The sequence below is a fragment of the Cebus imitator genome, unplaced genomic scaffold (genome assembly GCF_001604975.1).
Source record: "Cebus imitator isolate Cc_AM_T3 unplaced genomic scaffold, Cebus_imitator-1.0 Scaffold75, whole genome shotgun sequence".
Taxonomy (NCBI): domain Eukaryota; kingdom Metazoa; phylum Chordata; class Mammalia; order Primates; family Cebidae; genus Cebus; species Cebus imitator.
In genome coordinates, this window is record NW_016107390.1 from 2,814,006 (window position 1) to 2,830,928 (window position 16,923).

General features: G+C 44.2%; 1 protein-coding gene across 5 annotated transcripts in view; it reads right to left on the minus strand.

Moving 5' to 3' along the window:
- Positions 1-11,493, minus strand: part of EFCAB2 (EF-hand calcium binding domain 2) — a 143,465-nt gene extending 131,972 nt beyond the window's left edge. For all 5 annotated transcript variants that reach the window (XR_005200895.1, XR_005200896.1, XR_005200894.1 and 2 more), the window contains exon 1: positions 11,361-11,493. Coding sequence is in view for 2 of the 5 variants with exons in the window: in XM_017532090.2 (XP_017387579.1) it covers positions 11,361-11,385 (25 nt within the window). In the remaining 3 variants the exon portion in view is untranslated. The remainder of the gene's footprint in view (positions 1-11,360) is intronic.
- Positions 11,494-16,923: the final 5,430 nt, after the last annotated feature.

Here is a 16,923-nt window from a genome sequence, read left to right on the forward strand (position 1 = left end):
AGAGTCTCTGTCACCAGGCTGGAGTGCAGTGGTGCAATCTCGGCTCACTGCAACCTCCGCCTCCCAGGTTCAAGTGATTCTCCTGCCTCAGCCTCCCGAGTAGCTGGGACTACAGGCACATGCCACCACACCCAACTAATTTTTTTGTATTTTTAGTAGAGACGAGGTTTCACCCTGTTGGCCAGGATGGTCTTGATCTCTTGACCTCGTGATCCTCCTGCCTTGGCCTCCCCAAGTGCTGGGATTACAGGCATAAGCCACCACACCCGGCCAAAATTAACAAATATTTCTTCCAGTTTCTGGCTCCAGGAACAACCAGAGTGGTGACTTCCAAGCACTGACCTTCGGAGCTGAAACTGCAAGTCAATTTACCTACCTAAGCATCCGTTTCCTCATGTGTGGAAAGCGGGTATCAGAGGCACCTAAAACAGACACTTACTGTAAGGATTAAACGACATAATATGTGTCAAACATTTAGCCCAGTGCCTACTTCAGAGTAAGTGCTCTATAAACGTTAACTATTGGGGGTTTCACCCCAACATTGTTCGGTACTTCCTTCATGAAATTCCCCCTATTTGGCTTTTGTGACACTATTCTCATTGTCCCACGATTCTGTAACTCTGCTTTCAATCTTATTCACAAGTTATTTTTCTCTGTTCAACTACTGGATTTTACCCACGGTTCTGATCCTAGTCACTTCTCCTTTCAGTCAACATATTTTTTTGGGGGGTGGGGATGGAGTCTTGCTCTTTTGCCCAGGCTGGAATGAAGTGGCACGATCTCAGCTCACTGCAACCTCCGCCCCCCAGGTTCAAGCCATTCTCCTGCCTCAGCCTCCTGAGCACCTGATTACAGGCGCCTACCACCACACCTGGCTAATTTTTGTAATTTTAGTGAGATGGGGTTTTGCCATGTTGGTCAGGCTGGTCTCGAACTCCTGACCTCAGGTGATCCACCTGCCTTGGCCTCCCAGAGTGCTAGGATTATAGGCATGAGCCACCACGCCCAGCCTTGGTCAACATTATTTTTCTTTCTATCCATTTGCTCTGGACATTCTCAACCATTCCCAAGACTACAACCACTTATAGAGAGATACATTCAAGCCAGCCCAACACAGATCATTCTCAATTTCTTTTTTTCTTTTTTTTTTTTTTTTTTTTTTGGTGGATTCTCCCTCTGTCACCCAGGCTGGAGTGCAGTGGTACGATCTTGGTTTACTGCAACTTCCGCCTCCAGTGTTTAGGCGATTCTCCTGTCTCAGCCTCCCAAGAAGCTAGGATTAAAGGCGCATGCTACCATGCCTGGCTAATTTTTTGCATTTTAGTAGAGACGGGTTTCACCATGTTGCCCAGGCTGGTCTTGAACTCCTGAGCTCAGGCAATCCACTTGCCTCAACCTCCCAAAGTACTGGGATTACACGAGTGAGCCACAGCGCCTGGCCCTCATTCTCCATTCAGTAGATATTTAAGTAGCAAGCACATAGTGCTACCTATTTTATGTCTCAACCTGGATGTCTCACAGGCACCTCAATTCAACATGTGCAAGACCAGAACTATTATTTACATAGCTCTATGATTCCTCTTTATTCTTTGTTACCCAACCAGAAACCTGAGAGTCATTCATGTCCCTGACCTGACTCAACATTCATATCCATCCTATTACAAAAATCTATCCGTTTCCTCTAGCCTATCTCCTTGTTTCATTCCTGACTTCTTTGCTTTGGTTCAGGGTCTCCTCTTTCTGGACAAACCTGGAGTCCCAATATAGTGGTCCATCTAATCCACTGAACACACTTGCTCAAGTGATTTTTTCAACAACAAATATGTTTGACTCTTGTTTAAAAACTTTTTTTTTTTGAAACAGAGTCTTGCTCTGTCACCCAGGCTGGAGTTCAGTGGCATGATCTCAGCTCACTGCAACTTCCAGCTGCCAAGTTCAAGTGATTCTTCTGCCTCAGCCTCCCATCTCGTCAAAAAACTTTTAATCACCCATCAATGCTTTAAGAATAAAATAAATATCCATCTTCTAACCTGTCCTAAATTTCAGCCATATTGAATTTTCACGATTTCAAGTATGTCATTTCTTCTCTTCCTGAAATATCCTTCCCCTACTTGTTCTCTGGGCTATTATACCTTGGGACTGGGAGCCATGGCTTATGCCTATAATCCCTACACTTCGGGAGGCCAAGGCAGGCGGATCATTTGAAGTCAGGAGTTCAAGACCAGCCTGGTCAACATGGTGAAACCCCATCTCTACTGAAAATACAAAAACTGGGTCGCCACAGTGGCTCACGCCTGTAATCCTAGCACTTTGGGAGGCTGAGGCGGGCAGATCATTTGAGGTCAGGAGTTTAATGTCACCTGGCCAAAATGGTGAAACCCCCATCTATACTAAACATACAAAAAACTGAGCCGAGCATGGTGGCACACACCTGTAGTCCCGGCTACGTGGACATGAGAATCACTTGAACGCAGGAGGCAGAGGTTACAGTGAACCAAGATTGAGCCATTGCACTCCAGCCTGGGCGACAAGAGCAAGACTAGGTCTCAAAAAAAAAAAAGATAATCTTGAGTTACCTCCTTCAGAAAGTCAACTTTTACTCAACATCCAGCAAATACGGAGCTATGTGCCATGCTCTGGGTATATAACAGCAGATAACAGCATGAGCATGACCCCTATCCTCTTTGAAGTTAAGTGTCTAGAAGGAGAAGCAGACATCAAACAACACACCCACAGGTAATTACAAAATATAGTATGAAAGAGGAAAAAAACAAATAGCTGTGAGAGGGAATAAAACGAGGCTATAATTTTAAAAGGGTGTGTGTGAACAGGTGACTCTCCTCGGGCACCCAAACATTGCATAAGTGCAACTGTCATAGCGTTTATCACATCATTGCATCATTATCTCCTTGTCTGCCTACCTTCCTCATCAGATGGAAATTCTTCAAAATGAAGGTCAGAGAAATTGACACTAACAAGGAAAATCTTAAAAAGAAAAAAAAAAGGCAATGTCCAAATTCTAGTCTAGGATTTTAAACTCCCAATTTCAATAGTGCATTTTAAAAAATAAAATTATGAGCCAGATTCAGTGGCTCAAGCCTATAATCCCAGCACTTTGGGAGGCCAAGGCGGGAGGATTGCCTGAGGCCAGGAGTTTGAGACCAGCCTGGGCAACAAAGCAAGATCACACCTCTACAAAAAATAAAAATGTTAGCTGGGCACAGTGGCACGCCCTGTAGTCCCAGCTACTTTGGAGGCCAAAGTGGGAAGATCACTTGAGCCCAGAAAGTAGAGGATGCAATGGGCTATAATCGAGCCACTGCACCCCAGCCAGGGTGACAGAGTGAGACCTCACATTTTTTTTTTTTTTTGAGATGGAGTTTCACCCTTATTGCCAAGGCTGCAGTGCAATGGCACCATCTTGACTCATGGTAACCTTCACCTTCCGGATTCAACCGATTCTCCTGCCTCAGCCTCCCAAGTAGCTGGGATGACAGGCATGCACCACCATGCCCAGCTAATTTTGTATTTTTAGTAAAGATGGAGTTTCTCCATGTTGGTCAGGCTGATCTTGAACTCCCGATCTCAGTTGACCTGCCTGCCTCAGGCTCCCAAAGTGCTGGGATTATAGGTGTGAGCCACTACGCCTAGAACTCATCTCTTAAAAAACAAAAAAAGTAAAATAAAAAAAATAAATAAAAAATAAATTAAATAAACAAGTAAAATAAAATTACTTTTTTACACTCTTAATAGCTATAAAATCCATACTAGGGGTTTACAAAGTATCGTCAAGTACAGGATCTGGTAAACACATTTTCAAAAGTGGGTAAGAATCTTATTTATTTATTTATTTTTTGAGCCTGTCGCCAGGCTGGAGTGCAGTGGCACAATCTCAGCTCACTGCAACCTCTGCCTCCGAGGTTCAAGCGATTCTCCTGCCTCAGCCACCCAAGTAGCTGGGATTACAGGCACCTCCCACCACATCCAGCTAATTTTTGTATTTTTAGTAGAGACGGGGTTTCACCATGTTGACCAGGATGGTCTCAACCTCTTGACCTTCTGATTCCCGCCCCCTCAGTCTCCCAAAGTGCTGGGATTACAGCTGTAAGCCACCATGCCTGGTCGAGAATAATTTTTAATTAGCATACTTAAGTGGGTTTAAAGTTTTGTAGAACTGACATTAAAAATAAGTGCCCCAAAAGTCTAATTACCCCGCTATCATCATCTCCCGGGCACCCCCGCGTAGTCCTTATCCATTTACACATATAATTTCTATATATTTGGCTGCAACCCAACAAGCCGACATACAGTAGTTTATTTGGTACGCCCCATTTGTTGGACATGAAAATTTTATCTATATTTTCAAATTGATAGATAACTTTACATTGATCATTTTTGTGCTTATAGCTTTTTCATTCTTTTCAGAACATATTTCTAAGGATAAATATCCAGAAGTATATTTAAAGCTCAAAGCATGTGGACATCACTTCTTTTTTTTTTTTTTCATCACTTCTTTATCATTACTTATTTTCAGCAAAGACAAGGTCTCACTATGTTGCCCAGGCTGGTCTCAAACTCCTGGTCTCAAGCAGGCCTCCTCCTACCTCAGCCTCCCAAAGTGCTGAGATTACAGATGTGAGCCCCCTCACCCAGGCATCATCATTTATTCTTTAGCACAAATTTCCAAGTTGTCTTCAAAAAACAATGAACCAATTTTTTTTTGAGTCTGAATGTACTCAACATTTTCTATTTGATTTATTAAAATGTGGTAAAATAGGTGGGGCGTAGTGGCTCACACCTGTAATCCCAGCACTTTGGGAGGCCAAGGCGGGTGGATCAGGCGGTCAGGAGTTCGTGACCAGTCTGGCCAATATGGTGAAACCCCATCTCCATTAAAAATAAAAATAATTCACCGGGCGCGGTGGCTCAAGCCTGTAATCCCAGCACTTTGGGAGGCCGAGGCGGGTGGATCATGAGGTCAAGAGATCGAGACCATCCTGGTCAACACGGTGAAACCCCGTCTCTACTAAAAATACAAAAAATTAGCTGGGCATGGTGGCGTGTGCCTGTAATCCCAGCTACTCAGGAGGCTGAGGCAGGAGAATTGCCTGAACCCAGGAGGCAGAGGTTGCGGTGAGCCAAGATCGTGCCATTGCACTCCAGCCTGGGTAACAAGAGTGAAACTCCGTCTCAAAAAAATAAATAAATAAAAATAATTCAGGTATAACTTTGACTGGATGTGGAAAATAAAATAAAATAAAAATAAAAATAGCCAGGCATGGTGGCAGGCACTTGTATAATCCCAACTACTCGGGAGGCTGAGGCAGGAGAATTGCTTAAACCTGGGAGACGGAGGTTGCAGTGAGCTGAGATCATGCCACTGCACTCCAGCCCAGGTGACAGAGCGACACTCCATCTCAAAAAAAAGAAAAAAACAAGTGGTAAAATATACATAATGTAAAATTGACTGTATTAACCCCCTTTCACCGTGTAGTTCAATAGTGTTAAGTACATTCACCCTGTTGTGCAACCAATCTCTAAAACTTCTTCCATCTTGCAAAACTGGAACGCTATACTCCTTAAATGACTTCCCATTTTCCCCTCCCGTAGCCCCTGCCACCACCAATCTACTTTCTGTCTCTACGAACTGGACTTCTCTAGGTGCCTCGTGTAAGTGGAATCATACAGTATTTGTCTTTTTGACTGGCTTATTTCACTTAACATCTTCAAGGTTCATTCAAGTGCTGGCATTGTCAGAATTTCCTCTCTTTGAAACCTGAATAATATTTCATTGCTTGTAAATACCACATTTAGTTTGTTCATTCATCTGCTGATGGACAACTGGGTTGCTTCCACTTTTTACCTATTGCAAATAATGTTGCTAACAACATGGTTGTGTAAATACCTCTTCCAGACCTTGCTTTCAATTATTTTGGATATATACCCATAACTGGAACTGCTGGGTCAAATGGTAATTCTATTTTTAATTTTCGAGGAATCGCCATACCACTTCCCATAGTAACTGTACCATTTCTCATTGCCACCAACAGCCCACAAGGGTTCCAATTTCTCCACATCCTCACCAACACTCATTATTTGGGGGACTTTTGGTGGTAATAGCTTTCTTAACAGACATGAAGTAGTTGCTCGTTGTCCATTTGATCTTTAAAATTATGAATATTCTTGAGACATTTTTGTAAATTTTATAAATCAGTGCAAAGACAAATTTCAGTCCAGTTCTTCTTCAAATATTTATTAATTCTGAATTAAAGGAAACAAATTAGGTTTCAAAAAGTTAGTTTTCTTCTTAGGTTAGTCTTACCTAGATGTTTATATTGGTTTAGAACAGGAAGAAAACGTATTAAACTACCCCAGAAATATGCATGAATGCATTATATATGATCTCAATTGATAAGACTTAAAAGTTTTCGTAACTCTTATTTTTTGTTTGTTTTGTTTGAGATGGAGTCCAGCTCTGTCATCCAGGCTGGAATGCAACCTCAGTTCACTACAACCTCCACCTCCCAGGTTCAAGTGATTCTCCTGCTTTAGCCTCCCAAATAGCTGGGATTACAGGCGCCTGCTACCACGCCCAACTACTTTTTTTTTTAGTAGAGATGGGGTTTCACCATGTTGGTCAGGCTGGTCTCAAACTCCTGACTTCAGATGATCTGCCCGCCTCGGCCTCCCAAGGTGTTGGGATGACAGGCAGGAGCCATCTGGCCTGCCCAACTCTTATGTTTTATGTTAAACAGATACTACTAGTTACTAATTTGTTAGATATGTACCAAATACTTTCCTTCCCATTGATTCAGCCCTTTATTTATTTATTTATTTATTTATTTTGAGATGGAGTCTCCCTTTGCTGCCCAGGCTGGAGTGCAGTGGCACGATCTCAGCTCACTGCAATCTCCACCTCCCAGGTTCAAGTGATTCCCCTGCCTCAGCCTCCCACATAGCTGGGACTACAGGCACGCACCACTACACCTGGCTAATTTGTTTTGTATTTTTAGTAGAGATGGGGTTTCACCATATTGGCCAGGATGATCCTGATCTCCTGACCTCATGATCCACCCGCCTTGGCCTCCCAAAGACCTGGGATTATAGGCATGAGCCACCGCACCTGGCCAATTTTTTTTTTTTTAAGACAGGGTCCTGCTCTGTCGCCCAGGCTGGAGTGCAGCCGTGCCATCTCAGCTCACTGCAACCTTCGCCTCCTGGGTTCAAGCAATTCTCCTGCCTCAACCTCCTAAGTAGCTGAGATTGCAGGCATGCACCAGCACACTCGGTTAATTTTTTGTATTTTTAGTAGAGACGGGGTTTCACCACATTGGGCAGGCTGGTTTCAAATTCCTGACCTCAAGTGATCCACCCGCCTCAGCCTCCGAATGTGCTGGGATTACAGGTGTGAGCCACTGTCCCTGGCCTCAGCATTCCTTTGATGCCAGGCACTGTGGTAGGTGCTGGGGATGTAAAAAGGAATAAGAAAACATTGTTCCCATTACAACATTTTGAAATAGGTATTATTTATCCCCACTTTACATCTGAAGAACCTGAAGCTCCTTAGGTTCAGCATCTCTGCTAACATCACATCATTAGAGCTTGGGGAAGATGGGATTCAAATTCAGGTCTTACTTCAAAGCTCAACCTTCTTACTGCCCCACAGACTACACTCTACACTATCAACAGTTACTATCAGACCCGGCACGGTGGCTCATGCCTGTAATCCCAGCACTTTGGGAGGCTGAGGCAGGCAGATCTTGAGCTCAAGAGTTTGAGACCAGCCTAGCCAACACTGTGAAACCCTATCTCTACAAATAAAAAAAAAATTAGTTGGACATAGTGGCTTGTGTCTGTAGCCCCAGCTACTTGGGAAGCTGAGGAGGGAGGGGATTGCGTGAGTCTAGGAGGTCGAGGTTGCAGTGAACCATGATTTCACCACTACATTCCATCGTGGGCAACACAGCAAGACGCTGTCTAAAAAAAAAAATTAGTTAAGAGAACCTTTTTTATAAAGTAATATGCACCTGTAATTTGTTTTTTACTTTATATTTCCAAATGTTGGGTTTTCAAAAGAGTGGCACAATGAAGGAAATCAAAAACAAAACCACAAACCTTGTGAAACCTCTTCTATCTAGGAGGAATTAGAGGCACTTTGTCAAGCAATGTTATCAAAGCATGCAAAGTAACAAAGAATATTTCAATACAAACAAAAATAGTAAATCCTAGAGTGAGCTTTTAATATCTACAGCTTACTGAAAAGTTAACATAGTTTGCAAAGCTCACTGGCTGCCGAAAGTTAGAATTTGATATCTAAGCAGTTTGTTTCCTAGACGTGAATCTAATTACAAACAGATCCTTGCAGGCCTATATAAAATTATCTAAAAGACAGAAACAATAAGATTTAAAGAGCCAAAGAATCAACAATTGCATTGATTCTCCATTTAAACTGACAAAACAGAAGGAAAAGAAAGAACAAAACAAAAAATGTTCTGGCTGAGGAAACTTTGGAGAAGTAATAAAACTTCAAAAATAATTTTTCTTATCCCATTTCAAACATTCTTCTTTCAGTTAAAAAGGTGATTTTAGGCTGGGCACAGTGACTCATGCCTGTTATCCCAGAACTTTGGTTAAAACATAAGCTGTCTTTGATTAATTCAAATGTTCTGAATTCAACAAATATTGATTACCTACCATGTGCCAAGTACTCTGAACAATACTCAGTATTAACAGATCAGAAATGGTCCCTGGCCTTTTGGAACTTACAGGGTAATGAACATATCCTTCAAAATTATCCTTTCTTTTGTGTGATTCCATCATCAAATGGCTTCTGAAATATAAATTCACACTACCCAAAGCTTAGTACCCACAAAACAGTACATTACATTACCAAAATCAGCCTTCAGGCCAATGTATATACCACTATTTAAACTAATAAGTCATTCAGGTTTGCACATCAGTCTCTTATGAGTTTAGCTGAGTGAATCCTCAAAACTTAATCAATTCAGATTAATTGGTTAGATGTAATTTATGAAAATTCAAAATATAGTAGCTGAAAATCAAATACAGTAATGGACTATTTCCATAAAAACTCTTATCACCAAAGTGAGTCTCTACTTATTTTATCCTCTGACAAAATGCCTTTATTTCATCATACCCTTCAAACTGCAATTAGTTAATTCATAAAACTTTTAACCATAAATGAGATATGCCATATGAGTGCTTCCCGAACTTTAATGTACATACAAATCACCTACAGATACATTAAAATGAAGACTCTGATTCACTAGGTCGGGGGCAGCCAGCGATGTCCAGTCTGCTGTCCACAGACTACAAAGATACACACCTAACACAGTGGTTGGCACGGATTCTACGCAGCCCAGTTAATTATTCCCTCCCATTTGGATATATCTCATCTCCCTTACTGATCTCACCTTTCTCGGGAGCAAAGACAATGTCTTTTTCATTTTTGTATCTCTCAAAGTTCTAAGTAGACTGCCTTATCTACACGATGGCATTAAATATATGGGTTCACCAAAACCTAAAATGCAATAAAATAAATAAATGGGAAAAAATAAATAAATAAATAAATAAATATATGGGTTCTGAATGAATGGCACACGGCTTTTGACAGTTATTACTTCTTCTATGATTATCGACAGAATTGTTTCTCTGAATTTTTCTTAAATAGAAAAATGTTGTTCAAAAGTTGAAATATCAGGAAAGCTCTCAATCTATTTTTTAAAAACGATAAATATGGTATTAGTATCATTTCGTGTTTTTGTCTCATGCTGACCTAACCAAGTCTTTTTTAAGAAAACAAGTATGTGGCTACTTGGCCACAAAAGACAAAAAGAAAAAGAAAAGAAAAAAGAAAACAAATGTCCATAATTACCTTTCCAGTTTCTCTCTTAATGGTTTTCTTTTTTTTTTTTAATAAAGAACAAAAATAATTTATTCATTTTTCTGGGGAAGTCTTAAAAGTAATCATTTCTTTGTATGTAAGGGCATCTTCATAAAGGTAGTATCTATAAAATAATCCTTGCTCTCAGATTAATATCACATAAAATCACAGGATTCCTGTTATCTACAGGTAGACGTTGGCAGTTTCATGTTTCGCCGCCTATTTTCTGTGATCACCGTAACAACTAAGTATCTCAGAGTTCGTTTATTAGCTGTTAACCTGACCACAGTAGGTTCCATGCTGAGAAAAATGGTATGAGAGGGTGTTTTGAGCACTCGAGAAGGAAAACAAAGGAGGAATATATTTTCACTTCATCGTTGTTGACTGTTTCACGGGTTTTTGGATATTGTTTTGTCTTGGTGACTTTGCCAACTACCAAACACAATTATTTTTGAGTACATAAGGTCATGGTAACCAAGGATCGGGTCTTCATCATAAATTATGCCACGAATTGAAAACAACATGAACGGTCTGGCCAATAAACGTCAGCCGTTTTTGGGGTCTCGGCGCAGGCACCACACTGACGCCTCGATCTGGCGACCTTAGGCCTCGAAGCGCACAGCGCCTCTGCAGGCGGCCAGCGCGCGGGGCCGGGTGGTCCCCGGGGACAGCGGGTCCACGGTCTCCGCCGGGTTTTGCTTTTCCGTCTTTACTGACACTGCCGTTTGGGTGTGGGTCTTTGTTTTCTAAGACTCCAGGCCGGTTGCTCGGCGCCGGCCGGCCGCAGGGCGGGCATTTCGGAGGCAGGAGAAGCTCGGAGGCAGCGGCTGTGACCTCCAGACCGTCCTCCCGCGTCCTCATGAAGAAGGCAAAATGGCGGCGGCGGACGCCATCGGGCTGCGCCAGGGCGGGGTTTCGGCGCCAACAGGATCCCGCCAGATTCCGGCGGCCAGAGCGCGTCCTCGCCCGGCCGCCCCGGGGCCCACGGCCTGGACAGCCACGGGCGTGGCGCCTGCGGCACCGAGAGCCCCGGAGGGCGCGGCGGCGGCGGCTTCCCCGCGGCACTGAACAACGACGCCATTATCAGCAGCCCCAGGCGGCGCCTCCGCTGCAGCCCGCGCGGCAGCCCAGGCCCGGCCTCCGAGGGAGGAGGAGGAAGACGCGGCGGGAGGAGGAGGGAGGAGGGAGGAGGAGGGAGGAGGGAGGAGGGGGGAAGGGGAGGACGGAGGAGGGAGGCCGGAGGAGGGAGGAGGGAGGAGGGGAGAGAGGCGGGGCGGAGCGGCGGAGACGGGCCAGCGCGGCTGCCCCTGCTGGGCGGGCCCCTCCTCAGGCCACCCGGTCCCTGCGGGTGGGGACTCCAGATGGACGAGGGCCCACCCCCACCCGGCGCTTCGCCCAGCAGCCCAGGGTCGCGGCTGGCGGCGAGGGCAGCGGCTCCCCGGCGCCCCTGCCTTACCTTCCCTGTCCTTCTCGTCCGCCATCTTGCTGCGGAGCGGGTCGCCGGGGCGATGCCTAACGACAGCCTCGGCCGCGGGGTCCCGGCCCGCTCAGCGCCCCGCGGCCAGCCTGGCCGGGAGGAGGGGCCGCCCGGAACCCCGGGGGAGGAAGACCCTGGGGCGGGGCGGACCGGGGCGGGGAGGAGGCTCCGAGCGCGCGCCCCGTCCCGGCTTCCCGCCACGACCCTCGCGCGGCGGGAAGACCAGAAGCCCCGTCTGCCGCCGGGAGCCGCGCGCCGCGCCGCCGGGCCCCCCGCCTTGTCCCTGCGGACCCGAGGCCTAGCAGTGTTCCCGAGTCACACGGCCCCCCGCCCCTCCTTTCCCCCTCGCCCCCTCCCGTCCTGTTTGTGCGACGTGGCGTGGCTCGGTTTTTGTTGTTAACTGCAGAGTTTGAAAAGCAGCCAGAGAGCTCGGCGGAGAGCCGGGCTCCCACGGGGCCGGAACCAGCCCGCGCCTGCCTCCCGGTGTCCCCCGGCCCGTCCGCACCGCCCTGGCCCGGGGAAAGCCACAGCTGCCCAGGACGGCTGAAGCTCAAACGGAAAAGCTGGGCCGGGCAAGAGGAAACCGGAGCCATTCGACTTATGCTAGAGGAGAGAAATAGCTGTAGAAAAATAGGCGCAAACATTGCGTCGTCAGGGCTGCGATTTCTGATCCAAAATAGAAGGTTCTCATAGCAACAAAAACGTGCCCATGTTATGCTCAGCATTACATGCGGTAAAATGGTCTCAGTTGAAATTGGACAGGACCGCTTGTTAAACTTACAATGGAAGTTTCAAATCCTGCTTTCCGGAAACTTTGCATCTATAGCATGAGGTTAAATTTTTGTCCTATTTTCAGGATGTTTACTATACTGGAATGTTTTCCTTTTATAAAGAGCTTTGAATAAAATACCGAATGATGTGGTTCAAATGAATACCTGTTTTCAAAACTAATCTTAAATGGTATTTCAGTGCATATGTTACGTAAAAGCATTTATAAACTATTAACTGTACATTTAAAGAGGCCTTCAAAATACAAGGTACTCGTATTTAATGACTTAACAGTTTGAATGCTTTTATTCTGGTTCTATAATCTCTCAAGAAATCCTAAAACTGACTATATTTTTCTTTATTGAAATCACATACTGTATTTTTTCTGTAGAAGATACCCATTTGATGCTGTGATCAGCATCAAATTGAAATTGAATTGAATAACGGAATATGAATTCAATATTGAATTAAGTTGAAACAATGTAAACAACTGAATTATTACAAAATGGCTGTTAGAAATTGAATATAAAGAACTGAATCATTACAAAATGGCTCACGTTAGAAGATACTTAAAACGAATACAATCTTGTACAATAAATTTTTAACACACCAAAAATAATGAAAAATAATTATTAGCATTCATTTATCTAAATCTCATCGTCGATATGATCTAAATATTTGTGTTTAAAGACTCCCTCTCTCCATATGGATAATGAAGGGCTTTGAAATACGTGTAGGAAACCCTGAGATTGGTCTCAGGCTTACTATTCACTATGCTTTTTCCTGTGCTGTTCACAGTTTCCTTTTTCTGGAAAGCCTTTCCCTGCTCTTTCTCCTGCCAACATTCACCCTCCCACAGACACACATTGTCCCCTCCTGGTTGTCCTGCAGGATGACCTTTTGTTTTTGTTTGTCTTTTGTTTTTCGAGACAGGGTCTCCCTCTGTCATCCAGAATGGAGTGCAGTGGTACGATCTCTGCTCACTGCAATTTCTGCCTCTTGGTCTCAAGTGACCTTCCCAGCTCAGCCTCCCAAGTAGCTGGGAGGAGAGGTGCTCACCACCATGCCTGGCTAGTTTTTGGTTTGGTTTGGTTTGGTTTGAGACAGGGTTTCACCATGTTGGTCAGGCTGGTCTCGAACTCCCAACCTCAGGTGATCTGCCCGCCTTGGCCTCCCAAAGTGCTGGGGTTACAGGCGTGAGCCACCACACCCAGCCTAGTTTTTGTATTTTTTGTAGATAGGATTTCTCCCTGTTGCCCAGGCTGGTCTCAAACTCCTAAGCTCAAGCGATCTGCTGCCTGCCTGTGCCTCCCAAAGTTCTAGGATTAGGTGTGAGCCACCGTGCCTGGCCAGGATGACCTTCTTGAAGTCACCTACTCCTTGAAGCTTTCTTTCCCTCTCAACCTCTTCCTCTGTGGCCTCACTCATAGAGCCTCCCACATTTATTTGCAATGACTTTGTTCGTTCACTTGTTTCCACCTACCAAATGGTAACCTCTTGAGGACAGAAACAGCTTCACTCATTCATGTGTCCCCAGTGTCTAGTACAGTTTTTCTGCTTGCAATAATACATGTCTTAAAAATTAAGATAGGAGTTAGGCTTCTCAGTGACTTTTGTTTTAAAGACCTAGATTTAGCACTTACTGTGTGTAAGACAGATTTTCCTTCTACGTTATATTTTTGCATCAGTAAAAGTACTGGGCCAGGCGAGGTGGCTCACGCATAATCTCAGCACTTTGAGAGGCTGAAGCGGGTGGATGATCTGAGGTCAGGAATTCAGGACCAGCTTGGCCAACATGGTAAAACCCCATCTCAACTAAAAATACAAAAATGTAGCCAAGTGTGGTGTCTCACACCCGTAATCCCAGCTACTCAGAAGACTGAGGCAGAGGAATTGCTTGAACCCGGGAGGCAGAGGTTGCAGGGAGCCGAGATCCACCACTGCACGCCAGTCCCGACAACAGAGCAAGACTCCATCTCAAAAAAAAAAAGTTGGATGTCAAGTGGAGAAAATGAAAAAAAAAAAAAAGTACTGGTTCCAGGCGCAGTGGCTCACGCCTGTAATCCCAGCACTTTGGGAGGCCAAGGCGGTGGATTGCCTGAGGTCGGGAGTTCAAGCCCAGCCTGACCAATATGGAGAAACCCTGTCTGTAGTAAAAAAAAAATACAAAATTAGTCAGGCATGGTGGCAGATGCCTATAATCCCAGCTACTCAGGAGGCTGAGACAGGAGAATCGCTTGAACCCAGTAGGCGGAGGTTGCGGAGAGCCGAGACTGCACCATTGCACTCCAGTCTGGGCAACAAGAGTGAAATGCCATCTCAAAAAAAGTACAGGTAGTTCATGTTAATAAAATGGAATCCTTTTTGTTTTTTTCTTCCCAGCAAATATATTTCTATCATAATAAAATGGAATTCTTATATAAACATGTATAAATTAAAAACCATTATTTTAAGAGTTGAACAGATTTCTCTGCAAACCCCCTTATATTTTTATATTTTTTAAACTAACGGTATTCAGCAAAGCTTTTTATTATTTAATTTATTCCAAACCACATTAATCTTTATTTCTCTGAACTCCTACAACACATTTAAAACAATACTGTTTCTCTAAGTGTGGGTGAGTAAAAAACATTTAATGTATGTTAATTAACTCCCCCATCCCTCCACCCCACTAAGGTTTGAAGATAGGAGCTTACACCTTTATAACACCCCCGTTTTTTGTTTTTTTTTTTTAAATGGAGTCTCACTCTGTTGCCCAGACAAGTGCAGTGGTGTGATCTTGGCTCACCACAAGCTCTGACTCTGGGTTCAAGTGATTCTCCTGCCTCAGTCTCCCTCGTAGCTGGGACTATAGGCAGGCACCACCATGCCTGGCTAATTTTTGTATTTTTAGTAGAAATGGGGTTTCATTATGTTGGCCAGGCTGGTCTTGAACTCCCGACCTCGTGATCTGCCCACCTCAGCCTCCCAAAGTGCTGGGATTACAGGCGTGAGACACCATACCCGGCCTATAAACCCCTTTTATATACCCACAGTGCCTGGCCTAATCGGGGCACATATTAGGTGCTTTATACATACTTTTCAACTGCCTAATTAGCTGATTAGACATAAAAGCATATAATTCTGGAAAAGTTTACACAAGGTGAAAATGGTTATCCAAATAACAAAGGCTCACGGCAGGGCCCGGTGGCTCACGCCTGTAATCCTAGCACTTTGGGAGGCCGAGGTGGGTGGATCACCTGAGGTCAGGAGTTCAAGACCAACCTGGCCATCATGGTGAAACTCCATCTTTAAAAAAAAAAAAAAAAAAAAAAAAGGCTCACAATGCCAGTGAGTACATCATCTGCGTTATGCTGATATTTGACTCCTTTCAACTGTCTTTCATTGTAGAAACCTGACCGATGATTATATTACACTTTTAGCTCTTGAAATATCATTAGCTTGCTTTGGACTATGGAAAACTAACTACAACCATTTTTATTCCTTAGAATATATTTTGCAGCCAGGCACGGTGACTCATGCCTGTAATCCCAGCACTTTGGGAGGCCAAGGTTGGCAGATCACGAGGTCAGGAGTTCGAGACCAGCCTGGCCAATATGATGAAACCCTGTCTCTACTAAAAATACAAAAAATTAGCCGGGCGTAGTGGTGTGTTCCTGTAGTCCCAGCTACTCGGGAGGCTGAGGCAGAAGAATCGCTTGAACCTGGGAGGCAGAGATTGCAGTGAGCCAAGATCGTGCCACTGCACTTCAGACTGGGGAGACTCCGTCACAAAACAATATATATATGTTTTGCTTCTGAGCTGTAGCTTGAATAACTTGTAATATTGTATGCTGCTGAAGCATGTTTTCACTTACACATCTCATAGTGATTTTCAGAAATTTAGAATTGGAAAATCATTTTGATCCCACCCATGGATATATAAACTTAGGGCTGAATCAGAAAAGCAAGCAGATAGTTTGAGGCAATGACACTTATTTGATTAATTACTCTGTGGAGCCAGATGGATATGTACAAGTTATGTCCTTTCGCATGCTTGAATGTATAGTGAGTTAAATCTGTTCAGGCAGCCGTCAATGATGTGCCCGTGAGAGACACAGAAAATGTTTCTTTCGAATGCAATTGACTCAGCTCGCTAAGATATGAGTGAAGTAGAAAGGGCAGCTGGTGTGAGTAACGCAAAATGATAGTCTAAAAACCTTCACACCATGCTTACTTTCCTAGTACGGAGATCACTGAAGTCTCCTTGGACTGGGAATAATTTAAGAAAGAAGAAAACTGGATTTTCCTTGGGCATTGCCATTTAGTAATCTCATGATCCTGGTCAAGTCATGCAATCTCTTTAAAACTTAGTAAATGCATAAAAATAGAAATAACAATGTCAAAACTTCCTATTTTAGCATTTTCACAAGATGCAATAGATGTAACTGAAAACTTTGAAAAGTTTACATAATTTGCAAGGAAATCTCCTGAAATAATCCCCCATTCCACTTAGGAAGGGGCACTCAGAGGTCAGACCCCACCTCTGTCCTAAAATTCACCTTCCACTTGGAGAGTTTGCTTTTCTGATGCTTCAAATGCACAACGGGAGATGGTTGGACTCCAGGGTCTCTACTCTTCACTGCTGTAATCTGCTGCCTGTATGACGTGCAGTCCAGTTCATACCATACAGCTTATCATCTTCAGTTTATGGCCCCTTCCTTGTTTCCACCTTGCTATTCAGGAGGGCCCTTAAGCCTGTCTAGATTCCTTGAGCTGTAGATGCAGGACAATG